The 27,319-nt window shown below is 51.0% G+C and overlaps 2 protein-coding genes across 6 annotated transcripts; both read right to left on the minus strand.

Annotated features, from left to right (window-relative positions):
- On the minus strand, positions 1-10,573 carry FN3K (fructosamine 3 kinase). Its single transcript, XM_059047005.2, has 6 exons — positions 10,126-10,573; positions 7,815-7,966; positions 6,814-6,905; positions 6,357-6,439; positions 1,329-1,451; positions 1-445 (listed from the first exon to the last, which is right to left on the minus strand). Exons 1-6 carry the CDS (start codon positions 10,264-10,266, stop codon positions 107-109), a joined length of 930 nt encoding a protein of 309 aa, XP_058902988.1. The 5' UTR covers positions 10,267-10,573; the 3' UTR covers positions 1-106.
- A 4,728-nt stretch (positions 10,574-15,301) lies between these two features.
- FN3KRP (fructosamine 3 kinase related protein) lies at positions 15,302-23,845 on the minus strand. 5 transcript variants are annotated; one of them, XR_009332507.2, is made up of 7 exons: positions 23,635-23,845; positions 19,598-19,749; positions 19,144-19,235; positions 18,095-18,177; positions 17,316-17,438; positions 16,583-17,069; positions 15,302-15,490 (listed from the first exon to the last, which is right to left on the minus strand). XR_009332507.2 is itself a non-coding variant. In XM_059047007.2 (6 exons), exons 1-6 carry the CDS (start codon positions 23,773-23,775, stop codon positions 16,731-16,733), a joined length of 930 nt encoding a protein of 309 aa, XP_058902990.1. In that variant the 5' UTR covers positions 23,776-23,845; the 3' UTR covers positions 15,941-16,730. The 5 variants fall into 5 exon arrangements, 2 of the variants coding, with proteins under 2 accessions (XP_058902990.1, XP_066876865.1); XR_010838065.1 differs by lacking the exon at positions 15,302-15,490 and adding an exon at positions 15,941-16,367; XR_010838064.1 differs by lacking the exon at positions 15,302-15,490 and adding an exon at positions 15,941-16,367 and having other exon boundaries at positions 19,090-19,235; positions 23,635-23,805.
- Positions 23,846-27,319: the final 3,474 nt, after the last annotated feature.

Raw genomic sequence — 27,319 nt, forward strand, 5'->3', positions numbered from 1 at the left:
TTCCATCCCTGAAACCACCATGGGCTTTATTCATCTCTGAAGCCGCCTCTGGTGCTGGCGCCCTGGTCCTTTGGCAAGCGGCTGGGCTGGGGACACAGGCGGGCTGCTACTTGAGAAGCTTCCTCATGGTGCCCAGGGATGGGCTCCTGTACTGCTTCCCGAAGTGGTTCCAGTGGTTCAGGTAGTTAAAGAGCTGATAGAGCAGCAGCCGCCTGTCAAACCCTGGAGCCTTGGGGACCTTCCGGTGGTAGGCGGTGAAGAAGGGCCTGGGAAACCCCCCAAACATCAAAGCAATCGCCAGTTCAAACTCAGAGTGACCGTAGAAGGAGGCCGGGTCGTAAATAATGGGGCCGGTGTCGTCCTCGGCCACATTTCCTGACCAGAGATCCCCATGAAGAAGGGCAGGGACAATCTCTAGGCCACAAAACAAATCTGGGATCTTCACCTAAGAAAATAATGATTGTCCACAGTTATCACAGGCCTGGGAGCCACAGTCTCCTCATCCAGTACTTGGAAATAAGGCAAAGACGACCTGTGTTTGCTGAGGGTCCAACCACCACTTTGTACCACGCCCAGGGATAAGGATCCTCTGACTCCAGGGAAATGTAATTTTGTCTTAGTATTTACTACTAATTTAGGTCCAGAAGCGCTACAATACTAACGACTTCCATACAGTAGAGAACCTCAGACGTTATGGTTTTACTGTCATGTAGAATACGAACTGTATAACCTGAGTGGAGTCTTTTTGTATGTAACTTAGCAAACTTTCTGCGCTGTTCTTTTATTTCACAGCACATATATATCTGCACCTCTTTCGTAGCCTGATTACTTCAGCAATGAGTTAAATAAAATTTCTTTGATGCATGCTGATAGACTGATATGCGACTTCTGTTTTTAACGTCTTGAGAGTTACGTTTTGAAACCAATCACTCTGGTTTCAAAGTGCTACCCACACCTGCTCTAAGAGGTAAGATGTTTGTGCCTTGGTGAAAAAAACAGCATAAGAATGGACAAGAAAGTAATAGTAAATGCCACCATTTACAAGCCAAACACCTACATTTCACAGGAGCAAAGTTTGAGGTTAAGTACCTGGTGACCAAGCAGGTGAGAGGTGCACTCAGGGGTCAAGTATGCCCTCAGGTCCCATCCCCTTCTCAGTTTCCCCATCAAGCCAATAGTCAGGACACTTATGGGTCCACGACTTGACCAGCTCTGCTCCAGGCTCAGCAGTCCCCACTCTGGCTCTGTTCTAGCAGGGGGGTCCCACACAAAGGCGGTAGGCTCAGAAGAGAACAGCCCCTCTCCCAGAGGATAATTGCTGTGCCCACCTGTAGCTGTGACCAGAGTTCTCGTGCCTCTCGGTCAGCATAGTCCTTCTCAATGAGGTCCAGCTGTGCTTGGAGCCGGTGCCGGGTGAAGAACGTTGGCCAGTCATCCTGCCACTCGTTCACCTGAGCAACAAGGGAAAGGAGGGGCTGGTGCTGCAGCTGGTGGTCACAGGACAGTTATGCATGGCATCTGCCTAAACCCTAAAGCAACCACTAAAAGAGCACAGCAAATGTTATCACTGTCCAACAAGGGAGATAAAATGGAATCATTAAAAATACTTACTTAGGGACTTCCCTGGTGGCGCAGTGGTTAGGAATCTGCCTGCCAATGTAGGGAACATGGGTTCGGGCCCCGGTCCGGGAGGAACCCGCATGCCGCAGTGCAACTGTGCCGATGCCCCACAGCTGCTGAGCCTGCACTCTAGAGCCCGCGAGCCACAGCTACTGAAGCCCACACACCTGGAGCCCGTGCTTCCCAACAGGAGAAGCCATCTCAGTGGCAGGCCTGCGCGCCTCAACGAAGAGAGGCCCCGCTCGCCACAGCTGGAGAAGGCCTGCGCACACAGCAATGAGGACCCAATGCAGCCAAAATAAATAAGTAAATAAATTTTTAAAAAATTTAAATTTTTAAAAATTTTTAGTTAATTCGAAAGGGAGATAAAGAATAAAAGGGAAGCAAAGAACAGAGAAGACAAAAAAGAAATGACAACAGTTCCAAACCTAACCATATCAATAAGTACATTAAAAGTTAATTCGAGGGCTTCCCTGGTGGCGCAGTGGTTGAGAGCCCGCCTGCCGATGCAGGGGACATGGGTTCGTGCCCCAGTCCGGGAAGATCCCACATGCCACAGAGCGGCTGGGCCCATGAGCCATGGCCGCTGAGCTTGCACGTCCGGAGCCTGTGCTCCACAACGGGAGAGGCCACAACAGTGAGAGGCCCGTGTACAGCAAAAAAAAAAAAAAAAAAGTTAATTCGAAAGAGAGCATAAAGAATAAAAGGTGGGACTTCCCTGGTGGTGCAGTGGTTAAGAATCTGCCTGCCAATGCAGGGCACACAGGTTTGAGCCCTGGTCCGGGAAGATCCCACGTGCCGCAGAGCAACTAAGCCCATGTGCCACAACTACTGAGCCTGTGCTCTAGAGCCCGCAGGCCACAACTACTGAGCCCATGTGCCACAACTACTGAAGCCCATGCGCCTAGAGCCCAAGCTCTGCAACAAGAGAAGCCACCACAATGAGAAGCCCGCACACAGCAACAAAGAGTAGCCCCCGCTCGCGGCAACTAGAGAAAGACCACGTGCAGAAATGAAGACCCAACAACGAAGACCCAATGCACCAAAAAATAAATAAATTGATAAAAACAACAACAATAAAGAAAAAATAAAAGGGCAGCAGAGAACAGATAAGACAAATAAAAAAGAAATGACAACAGTTCCAAACCTAACCATATCAATAAATACATTAAATGTATCTAAACACCCCAGTTAAATGACAGAGATCAACAGGTTAGAAAAATAAAGCAATTATTTTTAATACAATTATATTTTTTAACCAAATTATAAGCTGTGTACAAGAAATGCACTTTATATATAAAAACAGAAACAGGTTAAAAGGCTAGAAAAAATAAATCATGCTAACACTAGTCAAAAGAAAGCCAGAGGGCTTCCCTGGTGGCACAGTGGTTAAGAATCTGCCTGCCAATGCAGGGGACACGGGTTCGAGCCCTGGTTCGGGAAGATCCCATATGCTGCGGAGCAACTGGGCCCACGTGCCACAACTACTGAACCTGCGCTCTAGAGCCCGTGAGCCACAACTACTTAAGCCCACGCGCCTAGAGCCCTTGCTCCGCAATAGAAACCACCACAATGAGAAGCCTGCGCACCGCAACAAAGAACAGCCCCCACCCACCGCAACTAGAGAAAGCCCGCGCACAGCAACGAAGAGCCAACACAGCCAAAAATAAAAAATAATTAAATAAATAAAATTTTCTTAAAAAACAAAAAAGCTGGAGTAGCTATATTAATATGGAAGTAAATTTCAGAGCAAAGAATATCACCAAGTATAAAGAAAGTCATCTCACTATGGAAAGGAAGTCAACTGATGAGGAAGATATAATAATCCAAAACAATTATGTCCCTAATATATGGCAAATAAGCACATAAATAGATGCTCCACATCCTTAGTCATCAGGGAAAATAGAACCTCACTGAGATACCTCACAATCACTAGGATGGCTACAATTTTAGCAAAAGGAAAATACCAAGTATGCGAGGATGCCGAGGACCTGGATCGCTCATACACTGATGGTGTGAATGTAAAATGGTATGAGCGCTTCGGAAAATATTTTGGTAGTTTCTTAAAAAGTTAAATATAAGCCTGCATTTGACCTAGTCATTGGCTCCCAGGTAGTTACCCAAAATAAATGGAAGTATTTGTCCACACAGACGCTTGGACATGAAGGTTCATAGCGGCTTTATTTGTGAAAGCAAAACCCGGACACAACTCAGAGGTCCATCAACAGGTGAATGGATAAACACGCTGTGGTTTATCATACAATGGAATCGACTTTTGAGACAGGCAACAACATGGATGAATATCGAAATGTTTGTGGTAAGTGAAAGAAGCCAGACAAAAAGGAGTCCACACCATATGATTCCATTTATATTACATCACGCAAAGCGCAAACCTATCTATGGTGATAGAAAACAGATCAGCAATTGCCGGGGCAGGGAAGGACAGGAGGAAAACATTACACGAGGGCAGGAGGACACTTTTTTGGTGATGGATATACTCATTGACCTGACTGCGGTTAGCGGTTCACAGTCACAGACATGTGTCAAAACTTACCAAACTGTACATTTTAAATAGGTGCAGTTTATTTTATGTCAATTATACTTGAATAGAGTTGTTTAAAAAAAAAAAAAGATGCAAAGCTTATTTTATACAAAGGGTTACTTTGGGAAATTCCTTAAGGGATGAACTTTCCAGAGAGCATGCATCTCTGGTCAGCATCCTCAGCATGGAGACTCCCTGTGCAGAGGGTTGTGGTGGCTGAGGCTCTGGGTTCACCCCCTTGGTGCTAGGTGCACCTCAAGAGGAGGAGGGAGGCCTCCTCCCCAAACAGCCGGAGGCGTATGGGATGGCATGCCCTCGTGCCCCATCTGCCTACCCAGGCCCCTAGTGTCCCAGCCTCGGTCTACCTCCTAGATGACCAGGTCATGAAGGCACAGACTGCGTGTTTGGAGCTGGAGACCAGCACTGGCTAGCCCTCCAGCTGAACCAATGGGCCATGATCCCCTCACCCACGAAAAGACATGACCTTCCCCTGAGCTACCAAAGGCGGGGCCGCCTGGGTGCATAGCTGGTGGGAGGACCCAGCTTTCACTTGGACCAGGTGGGTCAGGATGTGTGGCGGTCAGGGCCTACGCTCTGAAGCCAGACAGGGCCAAACCCTGAACCCTCCGCTTACCAGCTGCATGACTCGGGCACCACCTGGCTTCTCTGCACATCATTTTCCTCATCTATAAAACAGGTCAATGGCAACCCGCCTCCTGGTGTTGCGATGGCAACTGGGGGGTTGAGTCGGACATGGCAGCAAACAAACTGTGTCAGTCCTCTGACCGAGCCAATGGCCCCAACGGGGCTCAGCTCCCTAGGTGCCACCATTCAGGGTTGCCCCACGAACGGCTGCAGCCCCTAAGGGCCCACTCAGTCCTCCCAAGGAGCAGGGAGCCTCTTGAAACTTCAGGCTGGTCCATCCATGCTATGTCCATCGGACACTCCATCCAGTACCATCTTGTCACAGCACAAGGAGGTGGACCAGGTGTCCTCCCAGGTTTCCTGCCCCGTCCTGGCTGGGCTGCAGCTAAACTAGGTTGGTTCACTGATCCTGGACTCTTGAAGGGGCACTCGGGGGCTGCCAGTGTCCCTAACAGGCCAGCCCCATCCTCACCTGCTTCACACATCAGGGCTCTGTGTACAAGTTCATTCCTCAGTTCTTGAAAAGCCACTGTGTGAGGTCAACCAAATCTCTGTAGACTCATAGCTCTTAAACTCAACATCTGAAGCAGGAAAACAAGCCACATTTGGCCATACTGGCCTGGTACCACACTATTGTGCTGGCCACTAGCTCCAGACAGGTGTGTAACCCCCAGGGGAGCTGGCTTCAGCAGAGATTCAGAGGGTCTTAACAAGCCTGGTAAACCACTGGGTACAGTTCTAGGGACCCCAGATGTGAGGGCTACCCCTTGACTGAGATCCCCAAATCTGCCTCCAGCTTCATAAGGATCTTGCCCCTAGTGACCTCTGCCTAGAAGAATAACCCTCTGCCCACACCCGGCAGACATAAAAATATATCTGTTGTACAATATGATTCCATTTATACGAAATGTCCAGAATAGGTAAATCCTAAAGACAGAAAGAATTCATGGATGCCCGTGACTGAGGGTGGGGGAATGGGGAGTGACTACTAATGGGTATGTAGTTTCTCTTTGGGGCGATGAAAATGTTTTGGAGTCAGATAGAGGTGATGGCTGCATAACACTGTGACTATACTAAAAATCACTGAACTGTACACTTTAAAAGTGACATTTATGTCACTGAATTACCTCTCAATAATACTAATAGTTTTTTTTTCAATAGTACTAATAATTTTTAAAGGCCCTAGGAGATGGGCTGAGTGACCAGGACTTAGTCCCTGACCTCTAATGCCGCCTTACCCCCACCCACTTCCGTCCTCCACACTTAGCACATGCCCTCCTGTGATATGGCCTTTGCACCTGCTGTTTCCTATGCTCAGAATGCTCTTCTACCTGCCCCACAGCTCCCCACCTCCTCTGAGCTCTGCTCAGTGAACCTCGACATCTACTCTCCCCAGCCCATTTATCACAATTCACACTCTGCTTTCAGAAATCAGGTAGTCAGACTTGCTGGTGCCCAGTGGACTGGCACTCTGTCACACACAAGAGGTGGCGTGACCAGCACTGGGGCGTCAGGAACTAAGCAGAAGCATCCTCACGCAGGCACTCACCTGTGGGATGAAGCCGCAGCACGTCACCGTGTGGAAGCCGAACTTGGTCACATACTGGGGCCCGGCACCCTCAGCCCTCTGGCCTGTCAACAGAAAGTGTTGCTTGTCTTTCTCTTAAATGTCAGACCTCAGCAGAGCATCAGGATGGGCCTGGGCTGCACTGCTGGAATATGGGTGGCTGAGGATATACTACCCATGGTAGCAACTGGTCCACACATGGACCAGCAAGGACACACCTACCTCAAGCACACTGGACAGCAGAGCTGGATATAAAAGGGGTCATGAGCTGATTCTACTAGCTTATCATCAAAATTCTTATTTAACAATCTCTTTCTTCACACTGCAGTCTAGAGGCAGGTGGTGTGCAACCCAACCCATTAGTGAAATGTCCCCCCTAAGCACCAACCCAGGGTAGATGCACCCAGGTCAAGGGTGCACAACAGCAGTCTGAACATACCCACTCTGTTCTCCTCCTCCCTCAACTTCTCCCTGAGCTTCTGGTTGTAAAGGTGCAAATCTGCCATCTGGTCTCCAAGTGTTGATGCCTGACTGAGGAAAGAACAAATGCAGCCAATTAAAATAACAAACAACAACCAGCTTGCATGTTCCATTTTGAGAAGTGTTGTAAATACCTTAAAAGCTACTCTCTGTTCTTTAAAAACTGAAAAAAAAATGAACTGTAGGCAATGACCTCCAAAAAACAAAATAGTACAAAATCACCAAGAGGGGTAGGCTTCTGTTGAAGCCCACAGAGGTACTGGGAATTAAGGGACAAATCAAGGGAAAAAGTAATGTTAAGTAGAAAAAAAAAAAAAAAAAGGCTCCCAATTTTTGTAAAAACAAATGTAAGTCACACATAAGAAAACAACTGGGACGATAATCACACACCAAAATGTAGCAGTGACTGCTCCCTGCTTCTGGGATGACTGGTGCCTTTAGTTTCCTTTACATGAGTTTGCGTCTTCCACCATTTTTTAAACAATGAATGTACATAACTTTAATAATTAGAAAAAAAATTAAGGACTTCAGATAATTACTACATCAGACCTCACTGCCCAAACTGAGCTGGCACGGGTGCCCTCTGAGCACAAAGCAATGAATGGTTCAAACACGCTTATTTGGCACAACTTTGTGGAGCCAAACTAACCTCAGACTGACCCTGCATGGAAAGCAAGAGCTCCTGTCTCCATCAGGGAGGGCAGGTGTGGTTCTTGGTCCTGCCTCTGCTCCCTGCACAGTTATATGGGCAGCTCAGCAAGAGGCTGCTCTCCCTCTCTCTCGTCTCCCTCCCTCTGTCTCTGTCTTCCTCTCTCTGTCTCCCTCTCTGTCTCTGTCTCTCTGTCTCTCTCTGTCTCTGTCTCTCTCTGTCTCTCTCTCTCTCTCTCTCTCTCTCACACACACACACACACACACACACACACACACACACACACACACATTCCGCCCCCCCCCCCTCACCTGCTCAGGCCCCTCATCTTCAGATGCTCCATCACAAAGGCAGCCCCACCTCCAGGCAGGTCAATCACCTTGATAGGCTGAGGTGCCCGCACCAGGCCAGTGCTCCGAAGAGCCTCCAGGCTCGCCATCTCCCCCTCAAACATCTGCCGGGCCTGCGTCCAGAACATGGCCGTGAACTCCGATGCCAGCAGGGGCTATGCAGCCAGGCTGAGGCTCACAGCCCTGCACAGAAGCCACCACGTGGGATCGCAAGCACCCAGGACCTCCAGTTGCTGAAAACTGGCTGGGGAGCAAGGCATCAGCCACCAGAGGGTGGGACGCAATGTGGCCCCCTTTGGATAGGAAGGGGCTGCGCCGAGAGCTTAGGGTGGACAGGATGCTGAGGCCTGCACCAAGTGCTTGCTCTGAGAGGTAAGGAAGCACAGGCCATGGGGGGTTGGGGTTCTGGGGGTGCTGGGGAAACCTTCGGGTGCTACCAGTGCCATGGGGGTGCTGGGAGTGCCATGAAGGTACTGTGGGGTTGTGGGAGTGCTATGGGGTGTTGTAGTAGACCATGAGGGTGCTTGGGGTATAGTGGGGTGCTGGTGGGGTGCCTTGAAAGCGCAGGTTAGAGGAGGGTATGGGGCTGGGCCTGGGTCCCCTTCCAGGTTACCTGCCCCCATGATGCCTTGAGCACTTACAGCAAATGAGGGGCATGCCAAAGTGACTGGGGCACACACTTGGGGCGGGGGAGGGCAGAGGCTGGGGGGTCCAGGGCCGGTCCCCAGAGGCAAGCACCCGCCAGGGCCTGGAGGCTGGGAAGGAGCCATGAACCCCACCCAAGAAGAAGACAGCCACTCCCCAGGGCAGCGGAACAGCCTCCACTGGGACCCAGGGGTCTTCCTACTTCTAAAACATTTTGTACAAATATCCCAATTTTAAATTAGGTGAACTCTCACCTTAGGTACACTATATCTGGGTTAAAAATGTGTTTGTTAATATGGTTTGTGAATACCTCTGGCTATAGGATTAACCTTTGTGAACAAGATCAAAGCATCTATTTCCACACAGGAAAAGAATTCCATCCTTTAATTCAAGGACCTGAGGGGAGAACGTGCAAGATGTCCTCCTAACTGCCAATCCACACCTAGAATCATGGAGCGGGGTGTCCAGTGAACCCCAGCCATGCTCCCAGGGTAAGACCCCAAACGCACAGGGGAAGAGGACACCTGGGCTCCAGATTGTTTACATCCTGAGGGTCTCACCTGTCACCTGTTCTCGTGTATTGATTGATCACCTCCTGTGTACCAGCACTGAAGGTTTCAAGGGTGAAAAATGGGATCCCAGCCTGGAAGAGCTTTCCGGAACCAGCTGCAAAGTTTCCAGGGCCAGCGTGAGCCCTGAACCCAATACCACTTCCCAGTGGGTGGGCCTTATCGTTTTGAGGGATTTGGGTACTGAAACCAGATTCTTTAACAGTTCCTGGTGCCAGCAGAGCAAGGATGCCGGACCAATGCCAACCCACTGTCCATCCTAAACGTTGGCAGTGCTGCAGGGGGACTGGAGGGGTCACTCTGGGATTTCCTCCAGCCCACAGCCAACACGCCCTCCCCACTGCCGCATCTCAAAGGGGCCTGGCCCACAGAGCACCAGGGGCCTCCTTGGAGCTGCCCACCAGGGCCAAGGGAGCACCATCCTCAGCACCTGAGGTGCACACACTATGGTCAGTTTTCTCCATCTGTAAAGTGTTACTATTTTCCATGTATATTTAACAGCAATATTTTAAGCAGGCAGTGGAAACCAGGTCCAAACACAAGCATGGCCTGTGAGTAGAAGGAGAAGACGCCTGGCCCTCTGTGTCGGGCAAGGGTTCTTCCTGCCTCTTTCCATCTGCCGGGGAGGACCCAGGGGCTGTGGGGAACAGAGTCCAGAGCTGAGCCCCAGGGGAGTGGCATAAGCAGCCCAGGACCCCGAGCTTCACCGCCCCCCATACTTGAATGGTTGAGAAATTAAAACAGACACCAAAAACTCCTGTGCATCCAGGCAAAAGGAAGTAAATTAATCCCGCAGCAGACAAAACCTCGGAATCCCAAAGAAAACGCTTGAGCCTCTGCAAGGCCGCAAGCTGACCCCGGGGGTTGTGACTGCCAGGCCTGGCCCAGGACCAGACCACGGCGCTCCCTCTCCCTGAGTCCCCTCGCCACCCTCCTCTCCTCTCCCGCTTCCTTCCAGCCCTCCCCCACCCTCAACCCCTTCTCCCCTCCAGCTCCCGGGGCAGGCTCAGGCCGCAGGGAGAGGTGGGGTGGGATGGGATGGGGTGAGGGGCACGCACCAGCGTCCTGCGGTTGACCTTGATGAACACGGGACCGGCATCCGTGTCGTAGGCGCGTCCCTCGCTGATGCAGCCGGCCCCGGGGCTCCCGAAGGCGCGCAGGGTCGCGGTGCGCAGCTCCGCGCGCAGCAGCTGCTCCATGGGGCTGGCGGCGGGATGGGGGACGGGAGACACGGGGACACGGGGGACCTGGGACCGCGCAGACAGCGGGCCCGGACGCGAGCTCGCCGCTGCCGAGGCAGCTGTCCGCGAGGGAGGCGCCCGGTCTGTTTGGCCTAAGCGCTCCCAGCGCCCGGGTGTCCGGCCTCCCGGTCTTCCTCCCGCAGGAGGGTGAGGGCGGGGATTCAGTCAGGCCGGGCAAGCGCTCGCCGGCCCCGCCACCGCCGCCCCCCCGACCGTAGGCCAAGCCGGGCGGACCCAGCGCTATGGGAGGAGGGCGGAGCTCTCTGATAGGGGGACAGACGTGGGGGCGGTGCCCTCCCGTGTGTCCACAGTCAGTGAGCCTGAACCCGCCTGGGACTTGACCAGGGCCCTGTAGGGCCTGACCTGCCTGCACGGAGGGTCCCTGAACCCTTTCTGGGCCTCGGCCCAGAGCCCTCCCACCCAGCAATACCCAGGACAGTCCAGGGGAGATTGCCGTCCCTGGGATGCAGGTCACAGGCCTTGCTAGGTCTCACACGGTCCACAGAAGGCTGGCGGTCTTGACCACGTCCTGCCAGGCCCCAGGCACTGCCTGGTGACACCGGTTGCTGGCACTGGGCTTGCTCATCAGGGCACCTGGTGCCCATCAGAGATAGAGTCTGCTCTTGGGGTTCTGATACCAGGCAGCTGACCACACCCGGAGTGGGACTCCTGATTACAGAGGGTGGCTGTCCCAGGAAGGGAGCTTCCTGGCACAGATGTGCCAGGACTTCCCTGGTGGTCCAGTGGTTAAGACTCTGCTCTCCCAAGGCAGGGGGCCCAGGTTCCATACCTGGTCAGGGATCTAGATCCCGCATGCCACAACTAAAGATCCCACGTGCTATAATGAAGATCCCGCATGCTGCAACTAAGACCTGGTGCAGCCAAATAAATAAATAAATATTAAGAAAACACACACACACACACACGTGCCATGTGCACAAAGGCATGTACACATGCCCTCACACATGCATGGCCGAGAGCAGGTGACTAGGAGACTGTTTGGCATCTGTAGGAAGGGTCTAACCCCGGCAAGTCTCCCTCCTCCCAGCTCTCCCTCTCAGTCTGGCGAAGCCCAAGCTCCTATTGCATCCGGAAAAGGGATCCGTGACAGTAAAGATGAGCTCTCACACTTCTACAGATGTCTTTATTCTCGATGGGCAGTCCTGCTGGGTATGGAATTCCAGGGTGTTCTTGCATCACTGAGATGGCTCTGTGGCCTCGCTTTCCACCTCCCATGCTGTTGAGGAGCTGGAAGCCAGTTGGATTCTTATTCTCTGTGTGGAAACTATTCTCTCTCTGGAGTCTTTTGGATCCTCTCTTTGTTGCCAGCATGTGACAATTCCCCAGGGAAGTGCCCAAGATGAGTCTCCTCTGGGCAGGACAGGTGGGCCATTTCAGGATGGAAACTTGGGTCCTCCAACCCCGGGAAGTTGCCTTCAGCTTCTTCAGCTCTTTCCTTATGATTTCCATCCCGTTTTCTCTGTTCTCTCGGAATTCCAAATCTTTGGTCTAAACCCAGTCCCAAAGCTGCCAGGGCCATGAGCTCCACCCTTCTGCCCCCTCCTGCCCTTTCTTGCAGGAGACGCTGGTCTTGACTGAGCCCCATTCTGGGCTGTGGCCACGGTTTGCCCAAGCAGGGTCTGAACGTGCTGGGTGGCAGCTAGGCAGGGGCACACCATCTTACTGGTCCCGAACCCAGGCACCTGGGGCTGCTCCCCAGGCCTCCCAGCTCCCATCTGAGCAGCCCTGGGTCCAAGGGCAGAATCCTCAGCATGAAGACACGTGCCTAGGAGAGCACTCTGACTTCGCAAACCAGCCCACCCTCCTCCTAAGCCTGCATTTGAATTTTGGTTTGTGGTAGGAAGCTCAACTGGGAGCTGTGACTCAGACACATCCAAGCATCCCCTTCCCCACTACGGCCAGTCTCCCGGTTCCCCAAGAACCATAATGATGGCTGCAAAGGTGCAGAAGGCACCTCTCAACCCCAACTGTAGCTAAAACTCAGGTAGCTATTGCAGGAGTTCTCAGGAAATGTATCTTGGGGTGTGGATTGGGGTGGTAGTACCAGCCAAGGTACTGGGGTCACTGTGCAGAGGAGCAACTCTCCTGCTCACTCAGACCCTTACGGTGAATACCAAGTGCAGTGGCACCGAGAAGGGAAACACAGCCCACGGCCAAATGTGTCCCATTGCTCCGTGTGTGTGGGGAGTCTCAGGAGGGTGGGGAGGGTGTAATGCTGCTCAGAAAAGCGGCACCAGGAAGGCAGCTGTGGGCACAGCCCCAGGGCCATCACAACAGCCCGTTCTGAAATCAGGCAGCTGGGGCAGGGGTTGGGATCCTAAGGCCTGGCTGCCAGCAGGGCCGGTGGACGTGGTCCAGGTGTCAAGGCTAGCCCACCATCCTGGCCTTCACCGTAAGCATGCTGGGTTCATGCCCCTCACACAGACTCTGGGAAAGGGAGGGGTGTTCTGCCACCTCTTAGGAATTCAGAGTCAGCTGTGATGGGGCGGCTGTTCCATGCCCACCACAGTCCCCCACCACCCTGATCTCCGATCGCTGTTTCTGAACAATTTCCAGGATATCCGCACACTTCTGTCCAAGACGAAACCCCAGCCGGTCTCACTGGGAGAAGATGAGGAGGACAGAGGAAGCTGCCCCCCATCCCTCACCCTGGGAGATAGGCTCTAGACATGTTGATTTTTTTTTTTTTTTTTTTTTTTTTTTTTTTTTTGCGGTACGCGGGCCTTTCACTGTTGTGTGGCCTCTCCCGTTGCGGCGCACAGGCTCCGGACGCTCAGCCGCTCCGTGGCATGTGGGATCTTCCCGGACAGGGGCACGAACCCGCGTCCCCTACATCGGCAGGCGGACTCTCAACCACTGCGCCACCAGGGAAGCCCTCTAGACATGTTGAGCAGTGTTTACTGGCAGGGCTCTCGCCAGGGAGTTAGTTCATCTCCAACAAGCCCATGGGTGCTGTTACCTGGGCCCACTTTATTTTTTATTTTTTTAAATTTATTTTATTGAAGTATAGTTGATTTACAATATTGTGTTAATTTCTGTATAGCAAGGTGATTCAGTTATACATATATTTTTTCATACTCTTTTCCATTATGGTTTATTATAAGATATTGAATATAGTTCCCTGTGCTATACAGTAGTTCCCTGTTTATCTGTTTTATATATAGTTGTTTATATCTGTAATCCCAAATTTCTAATTTATACTTCCCCTACCCACTTTCCCCTTTGGTAAACATAAGTTTGTGGGTTTTTTGGTTTTTGGTTTTTTTTTTGCGGTACCCGGGCGTCTCACTGTTGACCTCTCCCGTTACGGAGCACAGGCTCTGGACGCGCAGGCTCAGCGGCCATGGCTCACAGGCCCAGCCGCTCCATGGCATGTGGGATCTTCCCGGACCGGGGCACGAACCCATGTCCCCTGCATCGGCAGGCAGACTCACAACCACTGCGCCACCAGGGAAGCCCACAAGTGTCTTTCTGACACTGCCCTGCAGATGTGAAGCTCAAGATAGCAAAGTGGTGGCCTGTGGCCTCCATGGCTGCTGAACCACCGGAGTGGGACTTTGCACAGCAAGACGGAACCCTGTCAGAACCCCGGCTTTTTTTTTTTTTTTTTTTTTTTTTTTTTTTACAGTCGGGGCACCCACCTCAGCCTGAGAGCAATCTCAAAACCCAAGCCCTGAAGATACACACTTCACTCCCAAGATAGTCTTCCAGGCCTTGCCTCAGTCTGTTCTGGACGCCACCAATTATACGATTTCCTGGTATTTCGGAAGCAGCAAGTTAGATTTGGAAGGGAATGTGAGAGGACATGGGGACAATATTCCCCAATCCATTTGTGCCAGCTTATCCTCAGATGCACAAAGCAGCCTTCAGGGAACAGAACACTCGACAAACAGCAACTCTTGGGGGTCCAGTGGTCTTTGGGCCTGAGGTTTATACAATTTTGGCAACCCTTTATACAGGAATATATATACTTAATGAATACAAAATTATATATAAAAGTAGATATATTTTTTTTTTAAAGTAGATATTTTAGGGGCTTCCCTGGTGGCGCAGTGGTTGAGAATCCGCCTGCCGATGCAGGAGACACGGGTTCGTGCCCTGGTCCGGGAAGATCCCACATGCCGCGGAGCAGCTGGGCCCGTGAGCCATGGCCGCTAGGCCTGCGCGTCCGGAGCCTGTGCTCCACAACAGGAGAGGCCACAACAGTGAGAGGCCCGCATACCGCAAAAAATAAAAATAAAAAAATAAAAAAATTTTTTTAAAGTATATATTTTAGAATAAGCAATCGCAGCAAACTGCAGTTTAAAAAGCTGACAGAGGGGACTTCCCTGGCGTCCAGTGGTTAAGACTCTGCATTTCCACTGCAGGGGGCACGGGTTTGATCCCTGGTCAGGGAACTAAGATCCTGCATGCTGTGTGGCACAGCCAAAAAAAAAAAAGCTGACAGATACTGTGCCATCACAAAAGCGAGGAAACACCATAAAATTGTCACTTGAGTGCCTGCCATACCTCTGAGGTACTCCCCAATATCTCTGCCTTGACTGCACTCGCTGGCAGCCTACCTACGATGCGGCACTCCAGGAAAGCTCCGGCCTTGGCTCTAGTCCCTGGTAATGCTGGGCTGACATGGTGGGGGGCCACCATGGGGCAGAAGCAGCTGCTCCCTGCACCTGGCACAGCCCCCAGGCACAGGCCCCCCCATCCACCTGGTGGGATTCCTCAGCCCAGGGCCAGGGCCCCAGGAGGGGAAGGGGGGACCAGGGATGCCTGCTGAGAGGTTTGTGGGGGACAGGTTTCTCCCCAGCATGCCTCCTGGCCCAGGCTGGGCCTGATCCAGGCACCGGATTTCGCTTGGAAGTTTCACAGCAGGTGTCCTGCTGGGGCAACCTCAGCCCCCGAGCACAGTGAGAAATTTCCTCCAACTGAAATACGTCCTTCCTGTGTCATCTTCTGTCAATCAGACACACTCTGTGCATGGAGAAATTTTATTTATTTTTTATGCCACTGCCGCCGCTGCAATGAAGAAACATCAGTAACTGAGAGTTTTAAAAGGGTAATAATTAAAGTGATAAGAAAAAGTCACAGTCGTCTCTCCTGTCCCACAATAAACAAACTCTGAAGGCATCAGTTCTGCTTCTGAATTCCACTGAGGGGCCCTAACCTGTAAACAGAAACAAAAAGAAGACGAGAGGCAAACGTGTACACACCCTAACGGACCCACCTCATGAAACACTGTCCTGTCTAACACCCACATCCTCCAAGCCCTGAGCCAGAGCTAGTAGGGGCCACCAACTGGCTTCTTCCCTGAAATGCAATTTGATAGTTATCTTCAACCTTCCTTTACTGTTAACCAAATCTCACAGGGTTGAGAAGAACAGCAGTTAAACTGGACCTGAGTCACATAGCAACAAGTCCTCAGGCCACACGTGCACCTGTCCTTATCTGGAAGCTCTGATCTATTCTCTTACTGATCAAAGCCAAGAAAAAAAGTGTTCTTTTAAGAAAACAGTTGTACCTATTTATTTTCAGAATATATTACAAAGGTTTTCTGGCAAACAGCTCCGATAAGTATTGAATTATGATTTAAACAAGGGAAATAAACACTCACGTATCACTGAAACCACTGAAAGTTTATTCAGATTTTTACATAAAGGGATTTGTTACCATCAATGCCATTCACGAACATTTCTCACCACTGCAAGACTGAAGCAGGGAAACCACTGGTTTAGTGCTGGTTTCTACGGTGCAAATGAATGACAACTCACAAGCTTTAGAAATCGGCAGTTTACGGGCTGCTAACAGAAGCAGTTCCCTGGCTCCTAAATCGACCAGGGACACTGAGGCGAGCAGTTTGGTCCCTCCCAGAATGCGTCCAGATCTGCTCCGCCTCCACTCGGCAAGTCCAGTGGCAGCACAGAAAGGAAAGGGAATGTGCTGAGTTTGGGACTGATCATCAGGAGGTGCTCCTAGGACGACACCTTCATGTCTAGACCCAAGTCTGACCCACCAAGAAGCATTACCCCGGACAGCGGTCATTCCTGGAGAGGAGACAGGGAGCCGGTGGGAAGGTGCCCTTGGTGGCAGCACCTGGCACTCTGGCTACCTCCCTTCTTTACCTTCGGGGCAGCTGCGGGTTGGATGCAGCCCACCCTCCATTGGTCCCTTGGTTCACATCCAATTTCTAGTGCAGTTTTATCCAGCTATGAAGTCTAACTTTAGGGTGATAAAACCTTTATTCTGAGATGTCACTTACTTTACAAGGCTTGGAAAGTTGGTCTGAAGCTACTCCAGGGTGTGAAGAAAGGAAGAATCCCTGAAGAAGAGGCTGAGGAGGAACCAGAGGCTGGCCACAGGCGTCAGGTTAGGATCTGGTAACCCGAACTCAGGCCTCCCTCCAGAGCTCATTTGATGAGATTCCTCATGATGCTGAGGGAGGACCCTCTGTACCCTGATCCAAAGTGATTCCAGTGGTTCAAGTAGTGGAAGAGCTGATACAACTTAAGGCGCTTCTCAAAGCCTGGGGCCTTGGGGACTTTGCTGTGGTAGGCGGAGTAAAAGGAGCCACTGAAGCCCCCGAACATGCCAGCTATCGCCAGCTCATACTCCGAGTGGCCATAGAAGGAAGCTGGGTCAAAAATGATGGGCCCAGAGGAATCCTCCGCCACGTTTCCTCCCCAGAGGTCTCCATGGAGCAGGGCTGGGACGATGTCCAGATCATGGAACAGGTCAGGGATCTTTAACTGCGGGGGAAATGCAGCCTCAGCAAAGTGACCGATGCACACAGGAGGGACTCGGAGGCTTTTCTGAGTGTGGCTCCCAGTGCCCAAGCAGGGCCTGGGCAGTGCACAGGTGCACAGACATTCCCACCTCCCGTCCAGGCCCAGGCCCAGGCCCAGGCCCAGGCCCAGGCAGCTGCACCAGCTGCAGCGCCTTCCCATCAGGCCTGCAGGGCATGATGGGCACAGGCTGGGAGGGGCAACACTCACCTGCAGAGCAGCCCAGAGCTCACGGGCCTCCCTGTCCCCAGACCCCTGTTCCAGCAGGTCCATCTGGGGCTGAATGCGCTGCCGGGCATAGAACGTGACCCAGTCCCTCTGCCAGTCGTTCACCTGTGTGGTTGACAGCAGAGCTCAGAGGAGAGCGCCAGAGCAAAGGCGTAGTGGGCTGGTCCCCAGAGGCACCACTACAGGGACCAGTGTAAAGGGGTGGAGCTGACCAGGCAGCCTAGGGTCTGGAGGACATGCTGGGACCGGCAGGTTCCCGGACAACCTCCCACAACATCTCAAGATCTGAACAGTGTGGACTGTGCCCCGTGGGATACTCAGTGCTCCCCTCCCAAGCAGCTACCTGCCTTTCCTCGGAGGGCGAGGCCGCCGTCTTACCCACTCAGCCCGAGTATGGCTCCCCAGGCTGAAATCCCCAGGGCAGCCAACCACAAAATCATAAAACTCAAAGTTACAATCCCTTTTCAATAAGCTACCTTTGAGAGTTTCCTACTTAAAATAAAACACGGTTTAACTTTCTAATTTTCACCCATCTTGAAATCCAGCATCCTAACTTGCTGGTCCTTCTCTGCTCCTCTGAGCTTACCTAGCATGTGAGGTGGATACTCTTCATAAAGACTGCTTAAAATTAGCAAAGATAAAAAAGGAGCAAAGACCTTTTACCAAACTTCACCAAAAAAGAGAGAGGGTGTGCTTCCCGCAGCTGTTTCTGAACGGCTGGCCTGACTGGGAAATGCAGGCAAAATGGTGGTGCCACTCACCTGGGGGAGGTACCCGCAGCACGTCACCACGTCAAAGCCAAACTGGTCCACAAAGGGCCGCTCCACTTGCCCACCTCCTTTCCCTTGCAAGCAAAATGAAACGAGAGAGATGACAGTCCCTTCGCTCTCTCGGGGCCAGCTCTGGGAATTCAGAGAAGCTCTGAGGCCTGACCTCTGCGTGCCCTTCTCCACCTCGTGTCCTTATCCAAACAAGGGCCCTGGGCTCCGGGACCCAGGAACAGAGCCTGTCTCATCAGAGTCAACAATCCAGAACACCCACTCCTTCCCAGGAGAGGCACCAGAGGATGCTCAGAGGAGCAACCACACTGTCTCCAAAAAAGGAGGGAAAATCCACCCCATAACCCATCAGGAAAGGACAGCTTTCAGTGGCCAGTTTAGCATTTGCCACTTATGAAAGATAAACTGCTGTACTTGTAAATGATCTCATCCTCTGCAGCTCCCTAAACTCAAAGCAAGTCCAGAAGAACTGAACTACTTGTAAGTGGAAGGGACGAGGCCGTCTGTCTGTCTAACACAGTAGGTTCTTGGTCGTCTGTTCCCGGTGTGTCCACTACTCTGCTTAGCAGAGTAACCATATGGGCCGCACACGGATTATCAAACATCAAAGGATGAAAATCCTGGAAGACACCCTCAGTGCTACCACCACAGTAAGCCCTAAAAAGGTCAGACGTGAGGGCTATCATTCTGAGTCTCATGTGTGATTGTTCCTAGAAGAAAAGGCATGGTATGGCAAGCCAGAGAAACTCTCATAGGCTTTCTTCTGGGGAGTGAGAGGCCAAAGGAACCATAATATGATAGGATTTTGAGTTCAGGAAATATTTCCTGTCTTTCAAATGCATTTTCAAGACAATACACTAATTGTATTCACTGTGTTCACTGCACCCGCAACATGCAGCCTTCGGGTTTACATTCTTTCCTGTGGCAGCAACACAGGTCAGACTGTACACAGTGGCAGCTCCACTCTACCCACACACCCATACTGGCCAGATGTCTTCCTCTGGGGGTGTCCCTCGGGCCGACAGCCATACCCACTGTGCCAGCCTCCTTCTGCAGAGTCTCTCCAAGCCTCTTGTTGTCCAGGTGTAGATCTGCCAGCTGGGTTCCAAGCTTTGCAGCATGACTGTAAAAACAAGACAGCCACTAAACTCATAGTACAAATGGGGACCCACCTCCATTTGAAAGTTCTCACGCCACACAAAGTAGGTGAGACAGTAAGGATAAGAGTCTGTTCTGGTGAAGCAAGTGGGAGATGGAGGGCCTCATCTGAGCCTGCAGCCAGGTCCTTTGTCAGCATCTCACCCTGAAATTCCTCTCCTGTTTGCTTTTGGCCCACAGAGTACATGCTGCTCATTCTGCAGAACCCAGGATGTGCGGGGTCATGGGTTCCTTCTATCACATCCCCCCAAATTATACCCCCAAATGCAAGCTTCCCACTCAGAGAAAGAACAAAGGCACCCAGAGGTGAAGGTGAAGCACACGAACCTGCTCAGATACCGCATGTCCAAATGCTCCATCACCAGCATGCTGCCACCTCCCGGGGCATCGAGAACCTTGATGGGTTTGGGCACCTTCACTGTGCCTGTCTTTAGGATGGCAGTTAAACTTGCCATCTCACCTTCAAACATCCTTTTGGCCTGTCAGAGAAATAACCGGGGAGGGGAGAAGGAGAAAGAGCAAGGCTCTGTGTAGACAGGTATTCTCCAGCACCACAACCAAGGCTGACTGCAGACTCAATAGAACAGACAGCTTTTCCACTTTTAAGTAGAGCAGATTACACGTTCTGAAGCTGCACAGGAATTAGAGAGATTGTACTTTCTAGTTTTGTATATGTTTATGCTGTCATTGATCCCAGTCTCTCCAAAGAGAGGAACGTATGCCTGGTGCAGAGCTGGACTGTGTACCCAGTACCTCAACCACAGTCCTGTCCCAGGGGGCCCTCAGGCACAGGTGGCCCCCATCTGCGTGTGCCAGGAAGCTGGCGTCACTTCTCACCCGAATGGACCACCAAGTCCTATGGCATCTCCTACCCGGCACTGGAAACCACCTCATCTCCACCACCTCTCCCATTTCCAGTCCAAAAGTCCTTGTTCCTGCTTTTGGAAGGCAAATCCCACCCTGGAACACACCCCAAGCTGTCACCCCACTTCCCTCATGACAGCTCCACAGGGCCTGGCCCTGCCCACATCCCCCCCTCATCTGGGCCCCAACCTAGGCTCCACCTCCACACTGACAGGCGGCACACACACCCCTTGCGCTCCTGGATTACAGCCTTCTCTAAGTTCTCCCTGGCCTCCTCCAGCCTGGAGACTTTCACACGCCATGTCACCTCTGCTTGAAACACCCCTCCCCCTTCTTTTGCCAAGTCAGCCCCTTCCCCGTCATGCTTCAGATTTCAACTTAATACCAGTTTTGATTTCTCAGAGAAATCTTCCCTAACTTACCAGGCTAAGTAATTCCTCCGCTTTAAAGTATCTTTTTTTTAAGAGTAAAATTTCTACAGACAAATATGAAGAAAACTGCACAACTCAGAAGCATCCACCTCTAATTCTCCCAAAGTCAGCACATCCACGCGATGGCCACCCGGCATTCCTCTCCTCCCAGCCGCTGACACCCCACCCGCACATTTGTCTGTCTGCTTTGTCATCTCCACAGAGGCAGATGGTCAGGCCTCTTCATTCCACACTGCATTTGTTACGCTGGTGCATCAACAGTCAGAGTTTATTCTCTCTGCTGTGTAGAGCTTGCTGTGCAAATGTTCTAAAACGTGTTTGTCCAGTCTACTGATGAAGGACACTGGGCTTCCAGTTTGGGGTCACTACGAACAGTGCAGCCATGGACATTCTTCTACTTCTACTTCTCATAGTTACTAACTCTGTGACCTTGGTTTCCTCATCTGTAAAATGGGGTTAGTAACAGTACCAATTTCATAGGCTTGCTGCCATAATTAACTGAATTAGCAGCTAACAGTTACACAGTCCATTCTAAACACTTTACAAACATTATTATTATATTACTTATATTATTATATTATTATACTACTTTGGAGAGTTAAAGTTCCTGAGGAGGAAAACAAGAACTGTGTATTAAGGAGAATTTTCAGAGCATTCTCTGAAGACGAAGGAACACAGCTGGACCCTGGCTATACTTTGTACTACAGCACTGGTTGTGCAGCATAAAGGATAATTTTTTTTTGACCATGCCACACTGCATGTGGAACTTCCCTACCCAGAGACTGAACCCATGCCCCCTGCATTGGAAGTGCAGAGTCTTAACGAATGGACCACCAGGAAGGTCCAAATTTTTTAAATGAAAAAAAAAAAATGTAGGGAGAGGTGAAGAAAGATCTATGAACGCAGCTAGAGGCAAGGCTCCCTCACAGAAATGTCCACTACCACGTGGTCCTAAGTGTCTAACCCTAAGAACACTGCTCCTCCAGAATGGGACAAGGGCAAAGTAAGCACTAGCTGGGGTGCAGGGCTACAAAAGATCCAGAACTTAAGGGAGGAGCATGAGAGAAAGCCAACTACTCAAGCATGCAAAGGACAGATAAGCATAATCAAGAGAAAAAATTTAGACCAGGTCGTTCCAGCAGACAGTGAGAAGGAAAACAAAAGAGCAGCTATGTAGTCTTCTCTTAGAAGTCTGGAAGAAGACATTTTCACCTCCTAAAAGGCAAAGCATAAAGACAGTCCTATTTTCCAATCAATCAGCAAATGTTTCTGCTATGGGCAGTACATCTGCATAACTCACACAGTATATTCCCAAGCAAACTAGAAAGAGACATGTTTGAAACTATCTACCAAAGGATTAGAAGGAACTTATGTGAAGATTAGCAAAAAGAAAATGGACTCTGATGACAATAAAAAGCAAGAACCAGAAGAAATAACAGCAGAACAATGTTTTAAAAGCACTACTGAGAGGGCTTCCCTGGTGGCACAGTGGTTGAGAGTCCGCCTGCCGATGCAGGGGACACGGGTTCGTGCCCCGGTCCGGGAAGATCCCACATGCCGCAGAGCGGCTGGGCACGTGAGCCATGGCCGCTGAGCCTGTGTGTCCCGAGCCTGCGCTCCGCAAAGGGAGAGGCCACAACAGTGAGAGGCCCGTGTACCACAAAAAAAAAAAAAAAAAAAGCACTACTGAGAGATTCCATTTTAATCATCAGAAAGCATTTGCTTCCCTGTAATCTACACCAAGTTCTGAATTATTAGAAACACTAATGAAAGTGGAAATAACAGCTGTGAAAAGGATGGAGCCACATAAGAGAAAAAGAACCCAGAGAAGGCCTGTGGTGGAAAGTAAAGAAGGACACCTCCACTACATTAGTACTGACTGGGGGAAACCAACGTAAAAGAGCAACTTCAAGGACCATTAGTTGTCAAATTCCTATAAAAGGGACGTACAGGATGACACGCAGCCAACCTCTGTAGAACAGAGTTGAAGGTTGGTCTTGAGAGAACGGCATCGTTTCAGAAAGAAATCATCCCACACCACTGAAGACAGGATTCTGCAATGTGATTTCCAAAGAGAGGATAAAAGTGCTGAGGGTGTTTAACACGCAGGACTTGGTACTGGGCTAGCACCTTCAGCCCTATTTGAAACAAGGCATTGTCCAGTCCTGCTCCTTGCCTACTGGAGCTATCCAGGGCCTCCCAGCTAACACTACAAGCATGACCCACCCAAAGTGCGCAAAGAAGTGACATCAACACCCCGGGGTAAGTCAACTTCAGCAGGGAGGCTCAAGTATTTTAGACAGGAACCCTTGAGAAAACGTTCAGATATAAACAGAATGGAGAGACAGCTGCAAGGGACTGAATGTTTGTGTCCCCCGAAAATTCAGAGGTTGAAACCTAACCCCCAAAGCGACGGTGTTAGGAGGCGGGGTCTCAGGAAGTGACCAGGCCAAAGGAGTGGAACCCTCATGAGGGGATTAGAGCCCCTATAAGAGACCCCAGAGAACTCTCCTCCCCCTTCTGCCACGTAAGGACACAGTCAGAAGTGGCCTCCACACCAGCGAAGGAAGCCTCACCACCATCTTGGACGTCCGGCCTCCAGACCCAGAAATACACACGTTCGTGTTTAAAGCCGCCCAGTGTTTACAGCACCCCAGCGGACGAAGGCTACATTACTTCAGTATTCAAAAAGGGTTTTGATCTCTGCAAGTTCAAACAAACCCCAGGACAAGAGACTTCTACTACTTATCCTTGTTCAAAACTCGCCAAACAATGAATTTTCTCAAGGCAGCGGCCACCTAGGCCGCGTGAAAACCACCCACAGAGTCCACGCGGCGGTGGGGCACGCGCCGGACGGGCCTGGCCCCGCGCCGACCTCCCTGAGGTTCGAGAGGCCGCAGGGCTGAACCGCGCCCCCCCCAAAAAACACGCCAGGCCAGCCTGACAAAAAGACGGGTCATCGAGCGCCTCCGCGGCCCGCAGACCCTGACCAGCTCCCGACGCCGAGCCCGGACACGGACCCGGCACCACAGTCCCCCGCCTCCTTCCCCCGCCCGCGGCAGCCCTGACCTCCGCTTTGGGGTTCACTTTCACAAACACTCGTCCTCTGTCCGTGTCGTAGCTCCGGCCCTGGCTAATGCACCCACCCCCCGAGTGACCCGTGGCCTTGACGGAGCCGCAGCCCAACTCCCGTTTCAGCAGCTCCTCCATGTCGCCCGCGCCCGGGCCGCGTACCCGCCTCAGACCGCACGCAGACGCCGCGACGCCGCGGGGACGCGTGGGGATTGGGTGAGGGGCGGGAGGGCGGGACCGGGCCGTGGGAGCGCGGGAGGGATTGGGGGAGAGAAAAGAAGGGGCGGGACTTGGCCGCGGGAGCGCTCGGGGATGGGGGAGGGGAGGGTCGACGGGAGGTGGAGGTGGGGTCGCGTTGTGCTTCCAACTACCCCGGGACCCTGGTGGCTCTCCTCGCCACGGGATCGCCCTGGCCTTTCCCCTGACCTTACCTGTGACCTGCCGTTAACCTTGTGTGGCCCGTCCTGGTCTGGGGCACACCCCCTGCGCCAGCCCCCTCGTCCACGGCTCCAGGTTTGAGCGTCACCCCTCACAGGGGCTTTCCCGACCTGGAGGCTCCTGCAGCACCCTCCGGGGTGCTATCTTTTCTGTTTGTTTGTTTGCACTTGTTTATCCAATTAGCATCAATCTCCCCCCAACTAGACTTTAGTGATTTGAGGGTAGAATAAAGTCTGCTTTGCTCTGTATACTGAAAAAAAATGTCCAACCTAAAAGTTGAGAGTTATGTTTTATTGGGGGCATTACTGAGGACTTAAGCTGGTGAGATAGACTCTCAGATGGCTCTGAGGGACTGTTCAGAAGAGGAAAGGGAAGAGCAAGAAAGTAAAGGAGTTTTTTTCAAAAAAAAAAAAAAAAAACAGGTAGTCAAACATCAAAAGATTACTGCTAATTAAAAAAACCCAGACATCTCAAGTAAATGAATTTAGTGCTTTTCCGTGTATGAGAAGATGCGACAGTCTGGGCTTAGTGAAATCGTTCCTTTGATACGCACCCTGACTATCTAGGGCCAGTGTACTGTGCTCTCCATTCTGAATTCCTCAGGGTGCCCAGTCGGGGATGGCTGCAGTGGCTGAGGGCTTGATGGTCTCAACGTCTTTTGTTTACTAATATGGCAGAAGCATTCTTTGTCCGCGGCTCCCCGCATTAGTCAGCATTCTCCAGAGAAATCGAACCAACAGGGTGTGTGTATATATAGAGATTTATTTTAAGGAAATGGCTGTGAAAACTAATAAAGGGAAACCTGTTTTAAATGGAGTGGGAAGGCCAAAAGGGAGAGCTCTCACCCTGTCCACCCAGACACAGCCTGAAGGTAAAGACGTGTCACTAAGTGCCTCTGCCCTGTGGCTGCTCAGGATCAATAACAGAAAAAACTGTTGATTACAGATCCCAACAGGAAGAATCATCAACAGGAAAGAATCCTCAATTACAGGCCTCACCAAGAAAGGTGTTCTTTGTATCTCCCACAAGAAATCAATTACCCAAGCTACTCAGCCAATGAAAACCAGTCACCACTTTCAACTCTCACTTTCCTCCAATGGACTTTAGTTCAAAACAACCCCTCCAGGGACATCCCTGGTGGTCCTGTAGTTAAGACGCCACGCTCCCCCAATGCAGGGGGCCAGGGATTGATCCCTGGTGGGGGAACTGAGAGCCCGCGCACTGCAGTTAGAGAAGCCAGTGCGCCACAGCAAAGACCCACCCAGCACAGCCAAAATAAATAAATTTTTAAAAAAAGAAAACACAAAACAACTCCAGCTTCTTTCTTCTAATGTTCTTTTCATTTCTTTGTTGGATTTGTCTGTGGCTTTTGCGGCAGCCAGCTTGTCCTGAATTGCAATTCTTTGCTGTTCCTGAATAAACCCATTTTGCTGGTAAAACTACAGGGTGTTTTATTTTTTAGGTTAACAGGGCTCACACAGTCGTGGAGGGGCAAGACCAAAATCTGCAGGGTAGGCCAGCAGCAGGAAGCCCAGGCCAGAGTTCTGTTGGCAGAATTCCCTCTCCCTCAGAGGGGAGCTCAGTGTTTGTTCTCTGCAGACCTTCAGCTGAGTGGATGAGGTCCACCCACCAGTCCACTGATTTAAATGTTAAGTCTCACCTAGGGCTTCCCTGGTGGCACAGTGGTTGAGAGTCCGCCTGCCGATGCAGGAGACACGGGTTCGTGCCCCGGTCCGGGAAGATCCCACATGCCGCGGAGCGGCTGGGCCCGTGAGCCATGGCCGCTGAGCCTTCCGCGTCCGGAGCCTGTGCTCTGCAATGGAGAGGCCACAACAGTGAGAGGCCCGCGTACCAAAGAAAAAAAAATGTTAATCTAATCTCAAAAACACCCACACAGAAACATCCAGAATAATGTTTGACACCAAATATCTGGGCACCATGCCCCAGCCAAATTGACACATAAAATTGACCATCACGTTCCCCATTGTTTCTCAATGCTTACTTAGCATGATGCACAATGCCAGTCATGTCATGGACATTCACTAAGAATGTGCTAAAACAATGAAAGAATGAATAATTGAGGCTTTGAAGGTTGAAGATTTAAGGAATAAGAGCAGATAGTTTGCAGATAGTTTGGACCAACCTTCCTGCTGAAAATAACTAGAAAAGCTGATTAAAACAGTTTAAATACATCTAAAAAGCATTGGAGAGCTGACAACATAGCAAGGAACATTAACCCCCAATCTCTCCTCACACACACACCGGGGAAAGGTGGCTGCCTGCACACCATCAGGAGAGATCTACTCTGAACCACTGCTGCTGGCACCCTGACCTCCAGCCTCTAGATCTATGAGAAAATACATTTCTGTTGTTTAAGCATCCAGTCTGTGGAATTTTGTTTTGGCAGCCCAAGTGGACCAATGCACCAAGCATACTAGGGAGCAAGGTGCCATGAGGTCAACACAACAGACAGTGGATAAACTCAGGTGCTGGCATTTACAGGCCCACTTAATGGCATATAACTGTGCCTACTATGACCAAGGAAATAAGAACCAAGCTTGAAAATATCTACAGGGAAGAAGAAACTAAAAAAAGTGACTAAGCAGATTCTATAAAGAACCTGAGGGAATAAAATTTATGTTTTAAGACAGGACAAGAAAAAAAATTTTTTTTGATGTGGACCATTTTTAAATTCTTTATTGAATTTGTTACAATATTGCTTTTTTTTTTTTTTTAATTTAAAAAAAAATTATTTATTTTTGGCTGTGTCAGGTCTTAGTTGAGGCACGTGGCATCTTTCCTTGCGGCGCCAGCCTCTCTCTGGTTGTGGCACGCAGGCTCCAGAGCACGTGGGCTCAGTAGTTGCCGCGCGTGGGCTTAGTTGCCCTGTGGCATGTGTGATCTTAGTTCCCCGACAAGGGAGCTAATGCGTCCCCAGCATTGGAAGGTGGATGGACGACCGGGGAAGTCCCTGCTTCTGTTTTCTATGTTTTGGTTTTTGGGCCACAAAGCATGTGGGATCTTAGCTCCCTTACAAGAGAGTGAACCCACACCCTCTGCGTTGGAAGGTGAAGTCTTAACCACTGGACGGCCAGGCAAGTCCCAGGACAAGAAAATTTAAGCATAACATACTTCCTGCCCATACGTGGCCCTCCGTAATGTGCATCTGCATTACACATTAACCAGACCTCCTCAAAGGTGGGAATGCCTGCTTGACCGTAAATATCAATTTTTTTTCTACTTC

The sequence above is a fragment of the Kogia breviceps genome, chromosome 19 (genome assembly GCF_026419965.1).
Source record: "Kogia breviceps isolate mKogBre1 chromosome 19, mKogBre1 haplotype 1, whole genome shotgun sequence".
Lineage (NCBI taxonomy): Eukaryota > Metazoa > Chordata > Mammalia > Artiodactyla > Physeteridae > Kogia > Kogia breviceps.